Source organism: Battus philenor, unplaced genomic scaffold (assembly GCF_028537555.1).
Source record: "Battus philenor isolate CCGP_79_NKW_IND1 unplaced genomic scaffold, ilBatPhil1.0.hap1 SCAF_10, whole genome shotgun sequence".
Classification (NCBI taxonomy): Eukaryota; Metazoa; Arthropoda; class Insecta; order Lepidoptera; family Papilionidae; genus Battus; species Battus philenor.
The window spans coordinates 1,316,194-1,338,860 of record NW_027181662.1 but is presented as its reverse complement, the minus strand read 5'-3'; the positions used below and the strand labels follow the sequence as shown (position 1 = coordinate 1,338,860).

The following is a 22,667-nucleotide window of genomic DNA, read 5'->3' as shown; positions in this document are numbered from 1 at the left end:
GAATTTGCTCAAAACTATACTGTCTCTTAAAAAATATAAATAAAACTATAATTCAGTTTAATCATTTGAAACAATCAAAACTAAAATTAGAATTTTTTTTGAGAAAAAGGTAACAATTAAATTTGAAATCATTTTAGTTTTATGCCGGATCATTTTAATTTAATGGTTTATATTTTATACTACATGCAAATAATTTTTCCTAAAATTATACATTAAATTAATAGATTTTATTTTAAAATAGATCTATATTTATTTATTATAGGTTGAGTTATTTCGCAGTACATGTCGTAAAAATGTCAACTGTCAACCGAGATACATATGTCAGATTGTTAAAAATGGTTGAACGACTCAACACCAACTTTCATAGTAAATAACCAATGACTAAACGATGCTGTAAATACACTGCGAGCTATCAGATCTAGACTTTGTTACTTGCTTTTACAAGTAACACAATGGGGGACAGCAGCGATTCAGAGGAGTTTTACGACGCTGAAGAATTCACGCCTATTAAAGGTTCAAAGTAAGAGTGTTCTTCTTTTTGCATTTAAATTATCGCACTTATAACTATTCATATAATAAATATCTGCAATGATACACTGGGATAACATAGTAAATTAATATAAAGCCTGCTATACAAATATAAGCATACATTAAATCTATGAAGGATATTGCGATAGAAACAGACGTTTCGTTGCTACATTACTTATTCGTCCTTGATATCGACAGGTGATTACTAACATAACGCGGTATCTTAATTACAAAATAAATAGTGACATTACCTATTTGAGTAGTTTTAGTACAACTTTCTAATCTTTTTTTAATAATTGTTATATCACATTACTTCAAATTAAACCTATTTCTATTCACAATTAAGTGTAGTATTATACATGTAGAGATCGTTATTTAATATGCAGAAACTTATATAATTTATATCCTAATATAACTCAATAATTGTTAATGCTTTATTTATTTATCTATTGTATCTATTATTATTATTTATCTGTTGTGCTATTGTTCCATTTTTAACTTATAATGTTTTTTAACTAAATGTAATTATTATTGCATGAATGTTCTTATTTAAATATGTTTACAATTATTATCTTAATTGCATGAGTACAGTTTATTTATAATAAAACCTTTGTCAACTATTTTACATATTTATTTTTAAAAACCCTTTTATGATCAAAGTTTGGCTGTGAGATCAAATTATAATTGAAAAAAAAAAAACTATAAATTAGAACATTTTTTTGTTAAGTTATGAAGTCATGGACAGTTGGTATTAATATAAAGTCATACTTGAGTCGGTTTCACCTCCAGCTATGGCTTCTGATGATCAAGAGAAACCAACATCCTTATTTTTTGTATTCATATGAATTGTTATTGGACGCCACATTTCATATGCTTAATTCTCACCAGGATGTAGTTATTTTTAAGAAATATAAAAAAGGAGTTTTCTTATTATTCATTTCAATTTAACATTTTTCTTAAAAAAAAAATTATTTTCTATAATAGTGATAATTTATTTATATGTATTTAATATGTAGTATTTTTTAAACAATCTCCAACATGAGGGAATAGTTTTCTTTTTCATGTTTCACAATAGAATAGTGTTGTTTTCCTTCTTCCAGGCTACTTATGATTAGAACATACTAAGTAGTTATGTTTTTCTGTACCATAACGTTGCAAGATATGTTATTTCCCATCCAATCTCCCCTCATTATCTGATATTGAAGATACTATTAAAATTTCATTTTTTATCAAAAAAATAAATAAGGTACATCCTTTGTTAGTAATGATAAACTGAAAAGACAGTTGTATGCACATTCAATAGGCAGCAAGTTTCATCAAGATCCAACTTGTCACCCCACACATGCCACACGATCGCTGTAGAGAACTACCATTGTCATGTCAGGGGTGACTTGCAACCGATAAGGGTTAAAAGAAACTTCTCTAGAATTGAAATTTTATTGTACTATTGTATAGTTACAAAAGTGTCTTACATTAATAAACATTTGTCTATTTGTTGATTGTTATTTATGAACATCCCACTGCTGGGCATTGAAAGATTTTGGAGAGAATTGTTTTTACGGCAAAGTTCTTGAAGAGCTTGGTATAAAGAGTTTATACTTCTTAACATTAAACAGAGTCACTGTAGGTGCCTGGTGCATTGTGTATTAGGAAGAGAGGCCGGGTTGCATGATTGAAGATGATGACACACAGGATTAGACCTCCAGCAGACTCCTTTCTACCTAAGTAAATATTAAATGAACCCGACAATGCTGCTTTAGAATCCATAAGTTCCAGAAATGACCTGATGTCTGCTTTTCATAGGCCTGTAATTAATTTTATTCAGATTCTATAATCCTTAAGTGAATTATAGAATGTTTTCTTTGTTATAACTTTACTTTTAAAGCAGAGTTAGTCCAGTGGTAAAAAACTGTGACTTGCAATTATAAAGTCGTAGGTTTGATTTTAAGAATACAATCTTATTTAAAACAAACAAGTGTAAACAGGATGGGCAGCAGTGTCCTCTGCATACCATAATACAGCGATTTCATTGCTAATGCACCTGCCATGTGTGGTGATTATGGTACATCCCCCATAGATATCTTATAGTGAGGCCTGTGCTTTGAAGTTAATGTATATATGTGCTGAAACAATACCTCTTCCACTACCACCTCCACTGAAATATGTGAATATTTCCCATGTGTTGAAGTAAACTTGCCTGGCATTTGAATAGGCTTGCCTATATCTCACAAGAAATGTAATATAATTTACTTCTAAAATCTCTAATGCTGTCATTATATACTGCTGGTATTTTAATTATGTAGTGCACCATCCAGGTGCAACTAGGCTATAGTTTGATGAATAATGAACTAAAAATAATACAAATTTGACGTAAATGATTCCTTTTTTATCTTTCAGAAGGTCATCACTCTGCAGGAATATAAATGTGACAGAACCTGGTTCTCCAGTACCAAAGGACAAGGCGATTGCACCAAAGACTGAAGAGCTGATACATCCAGCTGCCTCCACCACGAGTACGCTTCCCAATGATACCATATCAGGAGACGATAGAGCAACTGTGAAAAATGTATGAATCAAAATTATTTTCTAGTTAACAAAATTAATTTTAATTTTATTTTTATGGATAGTCATTGTTTGGTTTAGTTGTTTTGACAGTTTTCATGGATTATATAGGCAGATGAAATAGCATATTCCATCTATGGCTTTTGGCAAGAATATTTCTTTTGATATCTCACAAAGGAATATAGTAGGACCATCCAATGTTTTGATGACAGCAGAATTAGACTGTGTGACATTTTTAATTGGCGAAGTTTGAATATCTAATAGGAAAGGCTGTCTCTCCCAATTGCATGCTTCTTTGCTATTAAGGTTCTGATAGACACCATGCACCAGCAAACACAGCATAGAACTTCCATCAACATGGTGGAGAGACAACTTTGTTTTAGTCGTCATTGTACACTGGATGGCCATTTGTGTTTACCCAGCTGTGGACATGCTGTGGCTAAAATGATGATCAATTAAAAATTGGAATATCAGCTTCCTCAAAGAAAGAGATAGATATATTCCGCTAACGTAACTGGTTCAAATTTGACACGTCATAACTTTTTATGTGTGTGTGTGTATATATGTACACATGACAATGTTATATTAAATGTTATCTTTTTAACACTAAAAAGTAGCAGATTAGCTCATTTAGATTTTAGTAAAGCCAGTAGATTTTGTTTGACATAATTTTGTAAAATACAATGTTTTTAATACTTTTATTAATCCAGTAATTCCGTATTAAATAGTGTAGTCCGTTTCAAGTATTGTTTGGTAGAATTTATAGATTGGTAGGAAAAACAGCTAATTTAAAACAAAATATCACTGTATATATTACAGTAAAAAAGTTTCATCATTCTTCATGATTTTATATAGTTAAAAATAACTGGCCGGTGGCAGTCCAATAGAAAAATGAAATATTTAAAACATATTTCAGAATGTAGTGTTTTGTTTATTGAAAAGTATGTGATTGTGCATGATGTGATCAAAAAATAAGTTTAATGATTTTTATAACAGGAAATACTGTATATGTACATTACATGAATACTTTCAATAATCTGATTCATTGAGATAGTCTGTAGTGAATTTGAACAAGTTGCAACTTGTCTACCAGCCTCCACAGTTAAAGGAGTGAGATTATATTGGTTGGCTTGAAGTACATCATGGATTAATTGCAAAAAAAGTTACCAAATAAGCTTGTGATGTGTTAAAATTATTGTACGGTGATAATGTGGTGACTTTGAAGACTTTACAATTGGTGTGGGCGATTCAAAAGGAATGAATTGGTTGAAGATGTTGGGTGAGCGTGTGGACTGTATAAACGGATTAAATAAATTCAAATGATGTTGGTAATTTAGATATAATTGCACAAAACTAGGTGGACAGTAAAATGACGCGTAACAATAGACTGACCCGAAACGAAAACACATGTGGCTAATAGCCATATACTAAAGTAAATATTGTTTAATATTTATAGCAATAACATTTAGTTAAGATGTGATGGAGTTTAACAGGTTAGGTGGGCAATGTTAGAAACATCGCCTAACAAACTGGAGCACAAAAATTAAAACGCTTGGATGAAAGATAGACACAGTTTATTTTAAAAGTCACCCGCCTACAACTTCAGATACACTAACGCCGTAATAAATTATTTGTCATGCGAATGAAATAATTTTTACATTAAACTTTCACCACTTATTTGTACATATTAAACATTGATTTAAAATTGATATGAGATAGTAAATAATTCCATAATCCATCACATCACTAAAATTTAATACAAATTCACAAACAACAACACATGTCACTTGACGCCGTTCGCCATTATTATATTTCATAATATTTTTCGTCGTGAGACGCGGTTTTGACAACCGCCTACAAATCATACGCCGCGCGTCCTTAGTTTTTGCGCATGCGTAGACCGATGGATTGACAGATAAGCGAAAGCATTTTGACAACTGATTATTTCTCTACAAAGTCAAGAATGGGGTGTGACAACCGAAAAGAAGGAAAAAACATGGATGGTCATGCAACAATGTTGAACATATAAAACTGTAAAACATAAACAAGTAATACATACAAATTGTACACAGTAAGAAGTTTATATTATTTCTCGAAGAATGACAGACACAAACAGTCAAATTTAAAAAGTATTAAAAAAAATATAAAAAGGTTTTAAGCGTCCCAATATGTCGCCAACAAAAGATAAACAAAGGTCACGGCGTCCATCATGGATTCCAGGGTTACTAACGATGATATAGATATACAGAGATGATATAGATATACAGAGACCCGAAAATGGGTAAATGGTGAACGCTCCACTAATGAATCCGTATGCGACTTTACGACGGCCTTACTCTCCGTATTGCGATTTCTGTCTGACAAAAAGCGCGCTAAAGGAAAACTGACACATTATATTTTAAAGCTATGAAATCGCAGCTGCAAGGCCTTCAGAAAGAAGCATTTCAGGAATGTTTCCAATCGTGGAGTCAACGCTGGAATAAGTGCACATCTAGGTAGAGTACTTTGAACATCAATTTGAATTGTATTTGTTCGGAATCAAATTAGTCGATGTACACCAATACCTCACTTTGCGTCGTGGTTACGTTCCAAAAAAACACGACGCAAATTGAAATGCCCCAAAGTGAATTAAGATTTTCTATAGCAAACCATGTAAAGATCGAAGATAGGTTCTAGGGTTATAAAAATACTATTTTTAAAAAGAAAATTAAACAAAGTAAACATTGAAAAATAAAATAACTCTGCCAATAAATAAATTGGAAAAATATCGTATACGCCCCCCAATAGAAAGCAAATGCAACCAAAAAGGATCACTAATTCGTTATAATTATCAAGATTCCATTGTTTAATTTTCGCACGTTTTATTCCGCCTTAATTCTTTGTCAGCTAAAAGAGCCGAATATACCGATATAAAGGATATGTTTTTAGTCTTAGCTGCCTTATTCTCTGAGTGATTTATATCCCAGGATCGAAGAGACAAATCACTATTTTCTTGTCAGGGAACATTTAGTCCATCTCTAGTGTAGTTTAAATTAACGTTACATTTAACCATTGACCATTGTTAATATATTGGTTTTATGATTCGCGTGAACGAAGTTCCAACCCGTTGGTTATACGTAGTTGCATGTTAACCCTTTCCTTGCCGCAGTACGTTCCGCCGAAGTGTGCACATTGCATGGCGGTAGGCTGATGTTTGAATTTTCTCATTTAAATGTTACATAATTAAAGATTTTACTGGTATATTAATTACAAATGTAAGTTTAAATAATTATTAGTAATTTATAAGGCTGTGATTAATCTTAAAATAGGGATTGACGTTTATATTTATATATATCTTTTGCCATTTGCACTGCAAACAACGCACCTTGTACTTCGATTTATTCCTACTGATTTATAAATTGAAAGTAAAACGTCTTTCTGTCAACCTTTGTAGATTATTACTGCGGTGATACTTATTTATATTAAACGGTTTTATTTAGTTCGACCCGTACGGAATTTGTTTATTTGGGTCAAAATTAGAAATTGAAATTTAAGCACCTTCCCGTTGTCAGATTGATCTGAAATTTGGGACACACATTTAATTTAGATGACAATACAATATAATAAAATCAATAACATTATAAATCTAAGATGCCCGCCGATACAAAATGGCGGATTACATATTTTTCCTTAACCCCTCTCAATATGGGTATCAAATGAAAGGGCTACACTTGTAAAACACGATGATTGTCAAAATTTAAAATTCAAGATGGACGCCATTCCAATATGGCGGACTAGGTACATATTTTTCCACAACCACCACAATATGGGTATCAAAAAATCGTTTAACTTAAAAGTTTTTTAAATGTATTTATTTTAAATTTTAGCTTCCAAATACATATACTTTCGAAGAATTGTTTTTGAGTAAAGGCGCATTCAATACCATGATTGTATCCTTGAAGGTATAAATTCAATAACAATGCAATATAAATAACGGCAAATGAATGCCACCTAAATGCAGCACTGGTATACACGGCGTGTTCACTAGACGCCGGCTAAATCCGGCGTCGGTAACGAAAGGGTTAATTATTCCAGTTTAATATAAAATTTGTACGTAACATACAGAAATGTTATTCTACGTAGTTTGGTAGAGAAGTGTTAGTTGGATATATTATGTCCGTATTGAATAGTGTTCAAGACGATCACTTGGTGAGTGAGTCGATATATATTTATATTGGTTGACACCGCAAACGTATGTTTTGCAAAAAAATTAAAGTTTTAATTAACAAATAATAAATAAGGGTTAATCGTAGAGGGGTAAAAATTAAGGGTTGTATGTATTTTTGTATGCTGTCATAAAAAAACAAAAACAAAAAAAAATTGGCTAAAAAAATTTGGGGTTGTCGACCACTCTTAACATTTAGAGCATGGTTGCACAGACTTATTAAGACTAGGGGCCACTCGGGCAAATAATGAACTGATGGCGGGCCGGCCGCCAGAAGTATAGGTAATTAAATTTTTTTGTTTTTATTCTGGAATAGAATTTAATATTTTTCGAATGTACGAGAGTATTATTTTTGCTGTCGGCGGGCCACCAGTATTCGACCGGCGGGCCGCGGTCTGTGCATCCATGATTTAGAGAGATGAAAAATAGATGTCCGATTCTTCCTGACCGATATGCACGCTGATATTCACGAAAGTCGGTCGAGCCGTTTCGGAGGAGTTCAATCACGCACATCGTGACACGAGAATTTTATATATTAGATATATATTTCTCAACTAGTTGGACCGATGGCTTAGTTAAGTTTGCGGGATGTCGCTAGATGCGCAAGAGCAGTCATCGTGGCGATCTCTGGGGGACGCTTATACCTTGCGGTAGGCGTCAATCGGTTGACCTGATGATTTGAAACTCCAGGGACCTTCAAACATCTATATGTAATTGTGATGAAAATGAATTGCTTAGCTTAACGGTCGTATTCGCTGTCTGATTGTTCTAAAAAAGTTTAGGGTAAAAGGCACCGATGTAGCTCGAATAATTTCTCGTCTGAACTGGCAGTTAATAAGGCACATCGTGCAACTGACAAGCCAAAAGGTTCTGTAGGAGTGGTCGTAGTACTGTAGCTTCTTGTTCTTCTGTAGCTTCTTGTTAATGTTGACCGCACCTCCGCTCGCACTTATAATGAGCGCGGGGACTCTCAACAGCGCGATGCAAACTTTTGTTGCGTCTACTGTGGCGCCATTTATCATTTATCCGTTTCAATGCCGCCGCCGCCGCGATGCGATCGACGGTCACGTGGGTAAGAGCTCGTTGCTAGGCAACGCGTGTTTGAGTGGCGCGCGATATGCACGCCACAGTTCTATAGGCCGATAAGAATCTGTGTCTCTCACAGCGTAAGAATGGCTGTGGCCATATTTGAGGGAGATCTATCTATGCCTTGGAGTGTCGATCGGCTGATGGTGTAAAAATCCAGAGACCTTTAAACATCTTTATGTGAACTTATGATGAAGAAGGGTTGTGTGTTGAAGCGCTGGCGACGTCGGAGCTGGTCCTAATTGGTATCAAGACAAACAGCCTGAAGAACAAGCTTGTTTTGTTCGTGGTGGCAATGTCTGGGGTACAGTTAGTTGCCCTACCATAGAGGATTTATATACATGGAGTGTGATTTGATATCGTACACAGTTGTACATAGAAGGTTTTAATAAAGCTAAAAGAGGTAAAAATTCTGGCAACGAAGAATCGGCAGACGCGAAAATTTTCAAAAAATCTTTATCCAAGTAGACTTTCACATGCGTTTTTGAGTCTATTATTTTAACACTAGGTAGTATGCTACCACTTGCTCGGAACGTTCTGAAACTTAACAGTTCATATTTTAAACGAATACCAATCTTGTAAATAAGTCAACAGACCAAGCTTCGCACATATCGATTAATTAAAAAACTTTTGAATGATGTTATAAGGTCTAAGATCGAGTGACTCGGTGTTTGGCACTAATCGGTGAAACATTACTCCTGAGAATGCCCCGTGGAGGAGTGAAACACGTGTTGAGTGATTTAACGATGGTAGTTGTGTAATTCGCATTGTTTGCCGCACGCGCATTTATCAGCGGGCTGGCGGGCTGTGAACTTCATTGCATGACTACTGCTGCATGGCGGAAGTAGCTATATATTGGTCCTTTTCTTACAAGGTCTAAGATGTCTTGTTGGACTTATATATGGATATATTTATCTTCGTTATCAACAACTTTTTGTTATCCAGTATATTCAATGCTGGAGCGGTTGCAAATCAATCGATTTTTCTGTAAAATATGTCGACAGAAACGACATTATTTTCCGGTTCCCCTGATATATATGTGTACACCCATACCAATGAAGAAGTGGATAGGCTTCTCACCAGATGGATGACATTAGTTCAGGTCGCTGGAAATCGCTGGGTGTAGGGAAGGCAAGCCATCGTGGCGACCTTTTTGGAAGGGGGGGGGCTTAAGCCTTACGGGCGTCTATAGTCCGACGTAATGATGAGGACAGCTGGTTTTTATATAGATGTTGTGAACAGGTGGTCCAGGGTCGGAAGAGGTTCCAGGAGCTCCGGCGCTGCATGCAGACGGAGGAGGAGGATGAGGCGCCTGACGCGGTGCCAGCAAATCACCACACGTACGCCCTCGAGCATCCCTTCAAGTAAGTGTTAGAATCAAGTTATTTTTTGTTCAAAAACCAGCTGCATTTTAAAATTCACAACATTAAGTTTTACTTAAGTAAAATCTATTTGGTTGCAATCAATTTGTCATCGTATTTTTGATGATACATCGGATTATTATTTAATGTGTGATTTTTTCTTTTAAATTGAAGCAGAATATGACCACTGCTTATAATTTCTTTTTATTTATTCCATCAATGCGCTTTAGACTTTTTGATGGATGTCAAATTTTCGACAACTAAAAACGGAAATTAGTGTTTATTATGTGACTATTTTATTCTAAATTATTTTTGTATATATATATGTGCCTTATAAACATAAAAATTATCTGAAATAGTCGAGTCGTTTAAATCAAATTTTTATTATGTACGAGGAATATTCTGTTCGTCGTGAATTAGTGATGAAATATATAGATATCACTCTTCTACAGAGAATTTAGTAATGTAAGGTACCACATTAAAAAGTAAGGTGAAATTGGTATTTCAAATTCCGGGCATATAGGAAGGCAGGTATATTTTTTTCTAGGTTGGTAGAACTGTCTATAACATTTGCCAAGCGTATGTTTGTCAAAAGTTGAAATATTTGTTTTAATAAATACATTTAAAAAACTTTTAAATTAAACGGTTTTTTGATACCTATATTGTGGTGGTTGTGGAAAAATATGTACCTAGTCCGCCATATTGGAACGGCGTCCATCTTGAATTTTAAATTTTGACATAATCATCGTGTTTTACTAGTGTAACCCTTTCATTTGATACCCATTTTGAGGGGGTTAAGGAAAAATACGTAATCCGCCATTTTGTATCGGCGGCCATCTTAGATTTATAATGCTATTGATTTTATTATATTGTATGGTCATCTAAATTAAATGTGTGTACCAAATTTCGGATCAATCTGACAACGGGAAGGTGCTTAAATTTCAATTTTTAATTTTGATCCAAATAAATTCCTTACGGGTCGAACTAAATAAAACCGTTTAAAAAAGAAAATATTTTTTCGGTCAATTAGTCATTATTATGCATATTGTAAAGACATATATTTTATGAAGTCGTCATATTTTGCAACGATCGAACTGCGGAAGAACTGTATTGTGTACAGTACCCGGCGATAAATATTTAGAAAAAGATCTTTGGAAAGAGACAATCGGCTAATTTCGGCTCCGTAGAGCACTATCTCTGTCCCACGCTACTGTGACGTTTTGTCAGTCGTGCGACAGAGATAACGCTTTACAAAGCCGAAGTTAGCCGATTGTTACTTTCCAAAAGTCGATGTGCAATATTTATCGCCGGGTATTGTAACTTATATTCGCGTATTATTTAAAAGATAATTTAAAATGTTTTCAAAAATCTTTCATTCCATCTTCCACAGTTGTATACACCCAGTACATGCACTGAACTCTTTTAACCTAACATTTAATACTGAGATCAAAGTGTAAAGTGAATTTGTTTATAAAACGTAAATCCTTATTCTTTCAAATCAATCTCATCTCTTTCAAAGTAATCCAGTCCGACAAAACTCACTTCCAGTCGTCTATACAGTCGTAATAGTCTTTTTCCGGTACAGCCTTCAAGATAAGCCTTTTAATTTAGTCAACCGTGTCAAAAAGACCCCGCATTGGCCTTTTAAGTGGCCAGAAGTAGCACAAAGTCAAATAGGACAGATATGGTGGTTGCGGAATGATATGGGTAGAGTTTTTGGCAAAAACTAACGCATGTCATCGACCAATAGAGACTTGATGAGTTTGAGATACAATGTTATATACCAGTGTTTCCCAACCTTTTCTGTGCCATACTTCGCCTGAGCAATTCTAAAAATTTTACGCCCTCCTATATACCATACAACATTTCAATATTAAAGCGATATGTTTAAACTAGTGTCGAGCCCATTTTTGAATTGCCCCACAGTGAGGCGTGGGTTCCACGTTGGAAAACACTGTTGAAAAAACCCTTTACCTGCCCTCCTAATGCCCGGATGTTTTAACCCTTTGAGGCTAGGAATTTTAGAAAATAAAAATACCCATGTTGCACAGAAATTTTATTACTTTAAAAATTTATCAAAATTGGTGTGTTATTATTAATTAGGACATACATTGATTTTAAAAAGTAAAAAAAAAATAATTCTGCCATTAACTAATAAAAATTTTCGGTTTCAACACTTGATGAACCTGTCATATTATGATAAACCTTGCCAGCGAGTATATTTTTAACAATTGCTAATGGTGTTGCAAATTACTTTAAATAATAAAGTTCTGAAAAAATGTTTAAGCGCGCAACTATTCCAACACTTCCAGGTGGGTCGAGAAATGTCCCACCATGCGTTATTACGCATCAAAAAGGTGGGACTTTTGTTGTGGGTTAAATGAAAATTTCACTTTACTTATTGATCACGGTAGTATATCTATTTAACTGTACTTTAAAAGTGCGTGAATTTGATTTTCGAACACCATTGTTATAGGATAATATCGCATGACACTATGAGCCTGCAGAGTATGACGTCATTGGGCCGCATTGGAAGGATACTCAGTGGTGCTGCCGAGTCACATTGTAAGTATTTTGTTGTCCAACACTTGAGGTTCAAGTTATTAACCCTTACGATATGGACAGCGCCTTCTGGCGGTCGGCTATAGACGCTTTATGCCAGCGAACAGCGCCTTCTGGCGCTCGGCTATAGACGCTTTCTCTCGGCGAACAGCGCCTTTTGGCGCCCGACTATAGACACTTTTTCTCAGCGAACAGCGCTTTCTGGGGCCTCGGCAGTGGATGCTTACTTCCAACGAACAATGCCTTTTGGCGCTCACCTATAGAAGCTTTCTCTCGGCGAACAGCGCCTTCTGACGCTCGGCTATCGATGCTTTCTCCCAGCGAACAGCGCCTTCTGACGCTCGGCTATTATAGACGCTTTCTCCTAGCGAACAGCGCTTTCGGGCACTCGAAAATAGACGCTTTCTGTCAGCGAACAGCGCCTTGTGGCGCTCGGCTATAAACGCTTTCTCTCGGTGAACAGCGCCTTCTAGCGTTCGGCAATAGACGCTTTCTCGCGGCGAACAGCGCCTTATGGCGCCTCGGCAATGAATGCTTTCTCTCAACAGCGCCTTTTGGCGCACGGCTTTAGACGCTTCTCTCAGCGAACAGGGTACATTTGCTTTACATTATCGTGTCAATAATTGCATGATCTTGGTCATTAATTAGTTTGTTACCAACGCGACAGCTACATGCGCTTCCTGTGCGGATATTTTGTCATGTAACCAAATACATGTCGTACAGACAATCTACTATCTCGCCGGCTGCCGAGAGAGTAATTCATTTTTAGGCGCTTCGCATCGAAAGGGATAATAACTACATTTTTAATATAACCCTTAGTTATTTTAAGATATCTTTATTACATGAGATCACAATCATCTATAAACATTAGCTAATCGCTTCCACCGAATGCATATTAGATAGAAGCGTTGGTGGAGTTCCTTCCGCCACTTCGTCCAGCGCTAAAACTGTACGAAGTGGTAGTGGTGATATATTTATAGTCCGGGCCACAGCGATCGGACAAGCCGAGGTTCTGCCCTCTCAGGCGCTCTTATGTCGAAACGCTAGGTGGGTATTGTGGATGAGTGACAGCCCAAGTCGAGGTCCCCTCATGGAGGAGGGGGTGAGGGCTTGATTTTAGTCACTCTATATAACGTTCATCGAAGCTCGGCAGCCTTCGAATTCAGTAAAGTAGTCACATGTGACTATACGCTACATGTAGCGACCCGAGGCGAGCCTCTCACTGCTCTCTCGAGTTTTGCTACTTTAAAAAATATCTTAGTAAGAAAAGGACCAATATTTGGCCACTTCCGCGCATGCAGTGGTAGTCGTGCAACAAAGTGCTCTGCCCGCCAGATCGCTGACAAATGCGCATGCGGCAAACAATACGAACTACACAACTGCCACCGTCGAATCTCTCTACACGTGTTTCACCCCTTCACGGGGCATCTTCAGGAGTTATGTTACACCGATTAGTGCCAAACACAGAGTCCTCTGTGTGCGGGCGGTACACTTTGTTGCACGACTACCACTGCATGTGCGGAAGTGGCTAAATATTGGTCCTTTTCTTACTTAGGATGGACTTCCGCAAGGTAACGCCTGATTCCATTAAATAAAAAATCTTAGGACTATGCTTTCTGTCATCTCTTACCCGCGGAATCTGCAAATGACATTTGGCAGCAATGGAAGTACAAAACCAAAAATCCACCAAATAAAAACCCATATTATGCTATTACAGACTTGTTCCATTTCCCACAAATTCGACATCTACATCTGCATCCGGCTTATACTTTTCTGACCTCCGAAGATTATTAACAGCCTTTGTTCAAGTGACTTTTCATGTGCTGTGTACCATAACCAAACGCCCTATATTATATGATTATTACACTGGCATCAAAACCATATCTATATAAATATCAATTTTGTTTTAAAATACGTAATAATCTTTAGTTGAATAATTTCATTGTTTTACAGCAAACATTCGTGACACTTTACCGGCACCTTCTGCCACGTCAAGGGAGCCTTCGACAATTTCTGATGATCCCTTGACTTCGGACAGCAGAGGTCAAAATGGTGAGTGAGTTGATTTATAAATAGTTTGCGTAATTGTCGACTTTTTGTACCTATTTCTAAATGTCATGTTTTTGCAACTGACTGTACCTGAAATTGAGATTTTTATCTCATTATTTTATTACAAAATTCGTTAGTTATGTATGTGATAGGTCGATAGGTCTGTATATAACATTTGCTAAGCGTCCGTTTGTCAAAAGTTGTGATATCATTTTGCTCGGCCAGAATCATTTTGAAGGATGTTTTGTGTTTAAAACGCGTCAAGTCTCTTTTGGTTTATGTCATACTGCATTGGTTTCTCGCGACCTTTTTTTGCCCAAAAACTCGACTCGGTTTCATGTGACTTCTGGGCTATTCAACTCAAAAGGCCAATGTGGGGATGTTTTGACACGACTGAGAAGATAAAATCGATCTTAGAGGCCTGGAAGAAGTGTGGGCAAAGGTACTTTATATGAGACTTGGATCACTTTGAAGGTGATGAAATTGATTTGGAATAATAAATAAAAAAATACAATTTATAAAAAATCCACCTTAATATATTACATGAATATTAATTTAAATCTTCTATAGAAACATGACCTAAAAACACTAAGATTCACTTTAGCACTAATCATACTAACACTAGGTACCTGCCATGTGCCAAATGACCATACTTTGGTTCCTATTTGAATATATAAAATATGATTGTTAGAAAGGTAATAGAAATTAAATTTATTACAATTAAACTAATTAGTATGTTGACCATTTGTATTGCATGCAAAATGTGCAAAAGCAATAAGATTTTTAATGTAAAATTCTAAAATGGGCCATTTGAACCCTTATATGTTTAGTGTTAATAATGTAACTATCTATTAGTAAGAATCTTCTTAATAGAAACAATATTCAAATCCTGGTAGTATAAAGAAAATTGGGTCCAATAATACTGCGTATAAATACATATTAATATACTTAGTAATACGAAATAATTAATATTTGTATAATTGTTATAAAAATAAATTATTAAAAAAATAGATAAATAACAGTCTATGTCGATACCTTTGGATTAAAGTTTACCCTTAGGAACTAAATAATAATAAATACATTTAAAAAACTTTTAAATTAAACGGTTTTTTGATACCCATATTGAGGGGGTTAAGGACAAATATGTAATCCGCCATTTTGTATCGGCGGCCATCTTAGATTTATAATGTTATTGATTTTATTATATTGTATTGTCATCTAAATTAAATGTGTGTACCAAATTTCGGATCAATCTGACAATGGTAAGGTGCTTAAATTTCAATTTCTAATTTTGACCCAAATAAACAAATTCCGTACGGGTCGAACTAAATAAAACCGTTTAAATAGGTCCATAAATAAATACAGTATCGATAATTATAACAGTTATTATTTGGTATTTATAATACAAAATGGATTATTTAGTTTTAATAATACTGAATGAAATTTTAACACGTTTCGTGCCGCGGCAATTTTTGAAGATCCAAGAATTAACCCCCCCTTGCCTTGCTTTAACCAGTCTGACTGGTGCTGATAATTTTGTTCCAACTGCGAATATGATGAGCCAAGCTCGTGAGGACTCGGGCTAAGTGTAAACATTACGAACCGAACTCGTGTAAAAAAAGAAACGAACGGATACACCAATATTTGGAAAGAAGTGTCTAAATCACAGGCAATTTACATTTCGACTTGTATTTTGACCTTTTCGCGGTTCATTCTGATCTGTTTACCATGCGTTGACACGAGACAGAGTCTAAGTTTCAAGCTAAATGACACGGCAAGGGGTTACCTATGGACTGAGAAGACATTTCTTGGTGTTAAAGCATCTAAGAAGGTCGCTGATAGACGTTGGATGCAGGCCGATTTCAACCGGTCATAAAAAATTAATAGTTCCATTTTTGAATTTAAAATATTTTTTTAACATTTGAAAGTGGCCAGTTCAAACATGTAGCGACTACGTCATTTATACAATATATCTATTAAAATTACATTATTTTTCGGTTGTTCTTTGCGAAGTACAAGGAATCGATTAAAACAATATATCTATTAAAATTAAATTATTTTCCGTTCTTCCTTTGTGAAGTACAAGGATAAATGTATTGTTGACCTGTCAGCTAATGCACAGAGAATAAAATATACTTTACTGCGGATTAATATACTGAATTGTAATTATTTCGCGTTTTCTTCTTCACCAACTTATCTGTTAGGTTCATTTCAGACCCAAGGGTCTCTACACTATTTACTCCAGAAATTACATTACTAAATTTCAATTAGAAATTTGTTAAAATTGTAGATCAGATTTTAATTTCTTAAACAAAATTTACTAGCTGATCCCGTAAACGTGGTTTTGCAAAAAAATATTTTTAATTTTCAATTCAAAAATAAGGGTTGATCGTAGAGAGGTGAAAATTTAGGGTTGTATGTATTTTTGTATGTTGTATCATAAAAAAATAAAAACAAAAAATTTCGTCAAAAAAAAATTTAAGGGTGAACAACCCTTATCACTTAGGGGTATGAAAAATAGATTGTAGCCGATTCTCAGACCTACTAAATACTCATATAAAATTTGGTAAAAATCGGTCAAGCCGTTTCAGAGGAGTTTAAGTTCGAACACCGTGACACGAGAATTTTATATATTTATATATATTGAATATATATATATATATATATATATATATATATATATATATATATATATATATATATATATATATATATATATATATATATATATATATATATATATATAACTAACAGATTGGGCTTGGGTTGGCACTCTCGCCCTCTAGTGGGAATGTCTGCGTGTAGCCGTGAAGTAGCTGTCTACATGACCTAACAGTTCAGCTACCTTCCAATTCCATGTATGCCCTTGCTGGTACGCCTTATAATTTATTTATTGTAAAGAGATCTACTCTAAGTTCCGTCAGGGGATCATTACGTCCAGTTACTCCAAGGATTGTACATTTAATGACCAGCTATATATTCGTATTTGCACTCTCATTGCTGTAAAGTTTAGACTAAAAAGCATCGACGTAGCTCGAAGAATTGCTTGTTTGAAGCGGCGGTTAATAAGGCACATCGTGCAACTGTCGGCCGTGGGGGCTAGTTTCACTATGCTGATCGACGGCATAGTCAAGGTAGCTGGATGCAGGCAGCGTATGCTATGACCTATGACTCGGTTGGTCGGCTGATATGATGATGATCTAAAACTCCAGGGACCATTGAACATCTGGTGTGAACTTATGAAGATGGGTTGTGTGTTGTTGAAGCGCTGGCGACGTCAGAGCCGGACGTGATTGCCAGTACCAAGGCGAACAGCCTGAAGAACAACCGCGCACCGGCCGTGGTGGCAGTGTCTGGGGTACAGCCGGTCGCCCCACCGAGGAGGAAGAGGCGTGGTGAGTTAACTGTGGTAACTCCCACACCGCTTTGACACCACCATCCACGGTAGACATTGTGTAAATGGAAGATAGTTTATTTGGTGCGATTTTAGTACTGAACTTTAAAAATGACCGTTTCCAAAAAAAAATATTGTTCACCATCTGTGTGCAAATTTAGAGAGTTATTCATATTAATATATACGCTTAAAAACATTTTATATAAATTGCTCCACCTGTATCGATTATTTTTAATTATAATCGATATTCGAATCATTCGATTCATGTATCGATTTTACTAATGAAGTAATTTATTTTTATCAATTATCCTGTCTCTTTCTTCCATTTACATTTTGCTTCAAGTAGATTATTTCCTTCTCTTTCTCACTTCCTGCGGCGTATGACAGCGCCATCTAGTAAGTTAAACGGTGATGCTTTTATCAATTCTTGCGATTTCGTTTCCACCAGTTGCATGCACGTTTTAAAAGTTTATTTTATTCTCTGTCGAAAGCAAATAGTCTTATTATCCCATATCCTTTTAGCAATCACGGAAAATAATTAGTTTTAACAATTTAGTTATTCACTTAGTAGATACATTAGCACACTGTAGCATAGAACTGCTTCACTGTAGTCAACACTGTTTGATTTATATTGTTGTATATATAGATATTGCCCAAAAAATTTTCTAAAAAGTTTCAGATTCGACATTTAGATCACATAATAAATAGAAAAGTTACTCAGATAAAAGGCTGACTTTTTGGCTTAATTTATTGACCTGCCGCATTTCTATAGAAAAAAGAAATTATGTATTTATTAATTTATTTGTGAACTAATAACTATCAACAGGCTGGCGGGGGTGGGTGCACTTTGTTGCACGACTACCACTGCATGTGCGGATGTAGCTATATATTAGTTCCTTTCTTACTTAGGATGGACTTCCACAAAATAACGCCTGATTCCATTATAAGAACTCAGAGGCTTTTAACGGGCAATTCAAAAATAAGTTCGCTTCAAATGGGGAAGATCGGTTAGTGTGACAAAAGGAGAGGGGGTGACCTTGGGGTTTAGAAAACGTTGTGATCATCGCTAACACACTTCAATTCCGGTTATAGATATAACATATTGACATGTAGACAGGAAATATATACATTTTTTTAAATTCATTTAATAGCCAGCCAGTGTCTTGGAACATGGGAGTCAGTCGACTTTAGTTTTTGTTGTTTAAAAAGGATTAAAATAATTTTTATTGCCATTGGCATACTTAAGATAATTAAAATAAACAAATACGCAGTGCAGATACATTAGCTTATGTTACTTCGCGCGATGCCGACGCCGTACTTATATATTGTTAGGCTTCACGCGCCGGCGCGAGATCGTCTCCTCACCGTACTCCCAGCTTATCGAAAGTTAAATTTTGTTTTTGTAAAAAAAAGTGGATTTTTTATGTGATGAAAACTATTATATACCTCCGTTCAACTTACCGGACCTCTTCAGGAAAAAATCTTCGGAAGAATCTTTTGAGCTGACCCCCGGCACATTGTCTTAAACCTCAAGGCATTTAACGGTCTGTTGCGCTTGGGCAGCGATTTAAAATTAAATAATGCATCAATTAATGTATAATTCAGTAAAAAGTTTTTTTTTTATTATATTGTTTATATATATATATACATTTTTGCTGTATTTAACTATAAAAAATTGTAAGTAATAATGAAACGCTGTCATGACTCGCAGCTAGGAGAAAGGTCCGTATCAAATAGCGGCAAACCCTCTCCTAAGTAAGATAAGAACCAATATTTAGCCACTTCCGCACATGCAGTGGTAGTCGTGCAATAAAGCGCACCGCCCACCAGCCCGTTGATAAATGCGTATGCGGCAAACAATGCGGATTACACAACTACCACCGTCAAATCACTCAACTCGTGTTTCACCCCTCCACGGGGCATCTTAAGGAGTTATGTTACACCCCTAGTTCCAAACAAGGGACTCTGTTGCGGTGCGGACTCTGGTGCTCTGGGCTTGTTGTTGTGCACTTTGTTGCACGACTACCACTGCATACGCGGAAGTGGCCAAATATTGGTCCTTTTCTTACTTAGGATGGACTTTCGCAAGGTAACGCCTGATTCCATTAAACCCTCTCCTGTCTGCTCTCGAAAAAAACACCCAAGCGGTACAAATTAGAGTTAATAAATAAAAAGTATGGAAAAGTGTTGAAACGAGATAAATAACATCTTGTGTTGCACAGATAAACTGCACGGGTCGCAGTCTCTTTGTTCAGACGACACGGCAAGCGTGTGCACAACTGGCACAGATGAATTGCACTACCCTCGACGCGTGGAGAAACCGCAGCTGGAAGAGCTGATGGTACAGGTACTGGAAATATATCGATTTTCTCTCTTCTAATTTTTCCAAATCTAGGCTAATATAACAAACATTTAAATGTATATTTTTACACTTCTAGGTATGTGATGGAGTATCCCTATCTTTGGGAAGCGGTCGATCGTTTTTTTCTCACGATATTTTTTTCTTTCATTCAACACTTTATCTTTCTACTTCTTTCATTTCACAATTATCTCAGTCTTTCTCTTTAGTTCTATTCGCCATACATCCATCCTCAACTACCACATTCTAGGTATCTTCAGCTTTACATATATTTATTACAGTTTTTATCCTTTATTGTACTTATTTCAATATTTTTATTTACAATTTAATTTATTTCTTTACTTACTATTTAATTTCCTATCTGACAATATTTGAGCCTATAATTGTTTTATTTCTCTCTATTGCTGTTTTGGTTACCTTCTTACAGTAGTTGAAGTGTGATGGAGGTTTTGCTGATCAGGCTTTGTGCAGCTTCTATTGAGCTAACGAAACAAGATGTCCGTGGACTAAAAATGATGTATGCGCGAAAAGGAGGCTATACCCGTAGGTTTATATATATATATATATATATATATATATATATATATATATATATATATATGTAAATGTTTGTATGTCCTTCATATAATCGTCAACTATACTTTCGAACATGTGATGATCTTTAGCAAAGTTGTTGTGCATGAGCCCACGGAGGTTTCTTAGTTGGTATGGCCAATTTTCTACAGATGGCGCCACTGTCATTTTAATGAATTTCGACAAAATTGCCGTGAAAATAATTATAAACACTAAATTTTAAACTTAAATAATGGATTATTTAAGTGTACCGAATGAACACTGCAGTGATGTAAATAAACGCTTAACTTTATGACCACTTACTGTACTAACTGAACAATCAAGTGCACTATTTGAACTCGTAACTGTACTAACTGATGGACCAAGTGCATAATTTGAACGCTTAAGTATACTGACGGTACAGTCAAGTGCACTTACTGAACAATTAAGTACAATAATTGAAGACTAAAGTGTAGTAAATGTACACCTATATGTAAATACTGAACAATCAAGTGCACTGTTGGAACACTCAAGTGTATACACTGAACAATCGAGCACACTTTTTAAACACTTAACAATCTCGTGATGTAATCAATCTAGTGCACTATTTTAACACTTAATTGGACCTACTGAGCAATCAAATGCGCTGTTAAATTCAAGTGTATTTCCTGCACAATCAAGTGCACTGATCGAACACTGGTGCCCTGCACAGGCACAAGTTAGGTGCAGTAACTGAAGATTAAATGTACTGACTGTAATGTGTGTGATAATTTAATATTTATGTATACTTGCTGAACAGATAAAGTGAACATTTATATATATATATATATATATATATATATATATATATAAAAGATCTCAGCGCACGTGTTTCTATATTTGCACGTTTGAAAGATCGCATTATTTGTTGCAGCCGTCATTGTCCAGTACTATGAACCAGACGATGGCACTGCCCAGTCCGGCGAGCACAATAGAATCTCTGACCAGAGAGTTCCAGGACTCTTTGGAGATGTCACAGTCTAAATACGGTAAGGTTTTATACGACACTGATAATTTTACCAACAGTTACATAGTAACCCTTGAACATATTTCCACTTTTTTGTACACCATAGATAATAATAAAAATAAAAAAGAAACAATTCATATAGTGGTACCAAAGGCGGTAGTATTGCTCGAGGCGATCTCTACTAGAAAACCTTTGGAGGAAGATGAGAGACGTGCAGGAAAGGACAGAGAAGAGTTCCCCAAACTTTTTTGTGTCGTAGACCCCTTGCCATGTTTTTCCGTGTTGTGTTAAAAACTAAAATAAAAACACATGTTAATTTATACATTTATTAATTGAATTTAAATTAAAACTACTCAAAATAATCGCGACTCTCAGGTTTTTACAAGTTCAAAATATATTGCGACCACAAAGCAAATACCAACATCCTACAACTTACATAATTAATGTTTAAATTTTTTATTTCAAGGTACTTTTATAAATAATGTAAATGTTTTGATATTATACGATAGTATGATGTAAGTAAATAGGTACTATCAGTGTGTGTGTTGAGATCCACTATCGTGGACCCCCATTTTCATTTCATGGACCCCCAATTTTTTTTTCGCTGACGTAGACCCCTTGCAGGTTGTCATAGACCCCTAAGGGTCGATATAGATCACTTTGGAAATCACTGGTTTAGAGTGTACATAAATAAATTAAATATGTTACTATTCACACAAAACTATATATACGTGGAAATGGTATTAGATAAATAGGAATAAATAAATAATGCTGCACGATATTCGATTCATTTTCGTTATGACGTCATTAACATATTAAAGAGAATATTCTAGAATTTGTTTTTGTATGGAGTTGAATTTTATTTCGTGCCAGTTTACATTGCAATGCAATTATTTTGGTGACAGTTAACCGTAATGAATGTGGAAAAGTCATTCGTGTATTAAAAATCGATTAGATGTAGTTAGTTATATAATTTTATTTATCTAATATATAAAATGTCCATG

General features: G+C 35.3%; 1 protein-coding gene across 5 annotated transcripts in view; it reads left to right on the top strand.

Moving 5' to 3' along the window:
* Positions 1-339: 339 nt before the first annotated feature.
* LOC137922490 (WD repeat-containing protein 44) overlaps positions 340-22,667 on the top strand; it is a 40,068-nt gene continuing 17,740 nt past the window's right edge. For 4 of the 5 annotated variants that reach the window (XM_068765539.1, XM_068765531.1, XM_068765522.1 and 1 more), the window contains exons 1-8: positions 340-520; positions 2,926-3,094; positions 9,623-9,744; positions 12,218-12,306; positions 14,257-14,355; positions 17,619-17,747; positions 19,969-20,093; positions 21,571-21,685. In XM_068765539.1, coding sequence (XP_068621640.1) covers positions 453-520; positions 2,926-3,094; positions 9,623-9,744; positions 12,218-12,306; positions 14,257-14,355; positions 17,619-17,747; positions 19,969-20,093; positions 21,571-21,685 — 916 coding nt within the window. In that variant the 5' untranslated portion in view covers positions 340-452. The remainder of the gene's footprint in view (positions 521-2,925; positions 3,095-9,622; positions 9,745-12,217; positions 12,307-14,256; positions 14,356-17,618; positions 17,748-19,968; positions 20,094-21,570; positions 21,686-22,667) is intronic. The other variant, XM_068765545.1, reaches the window with a different exon arrangement.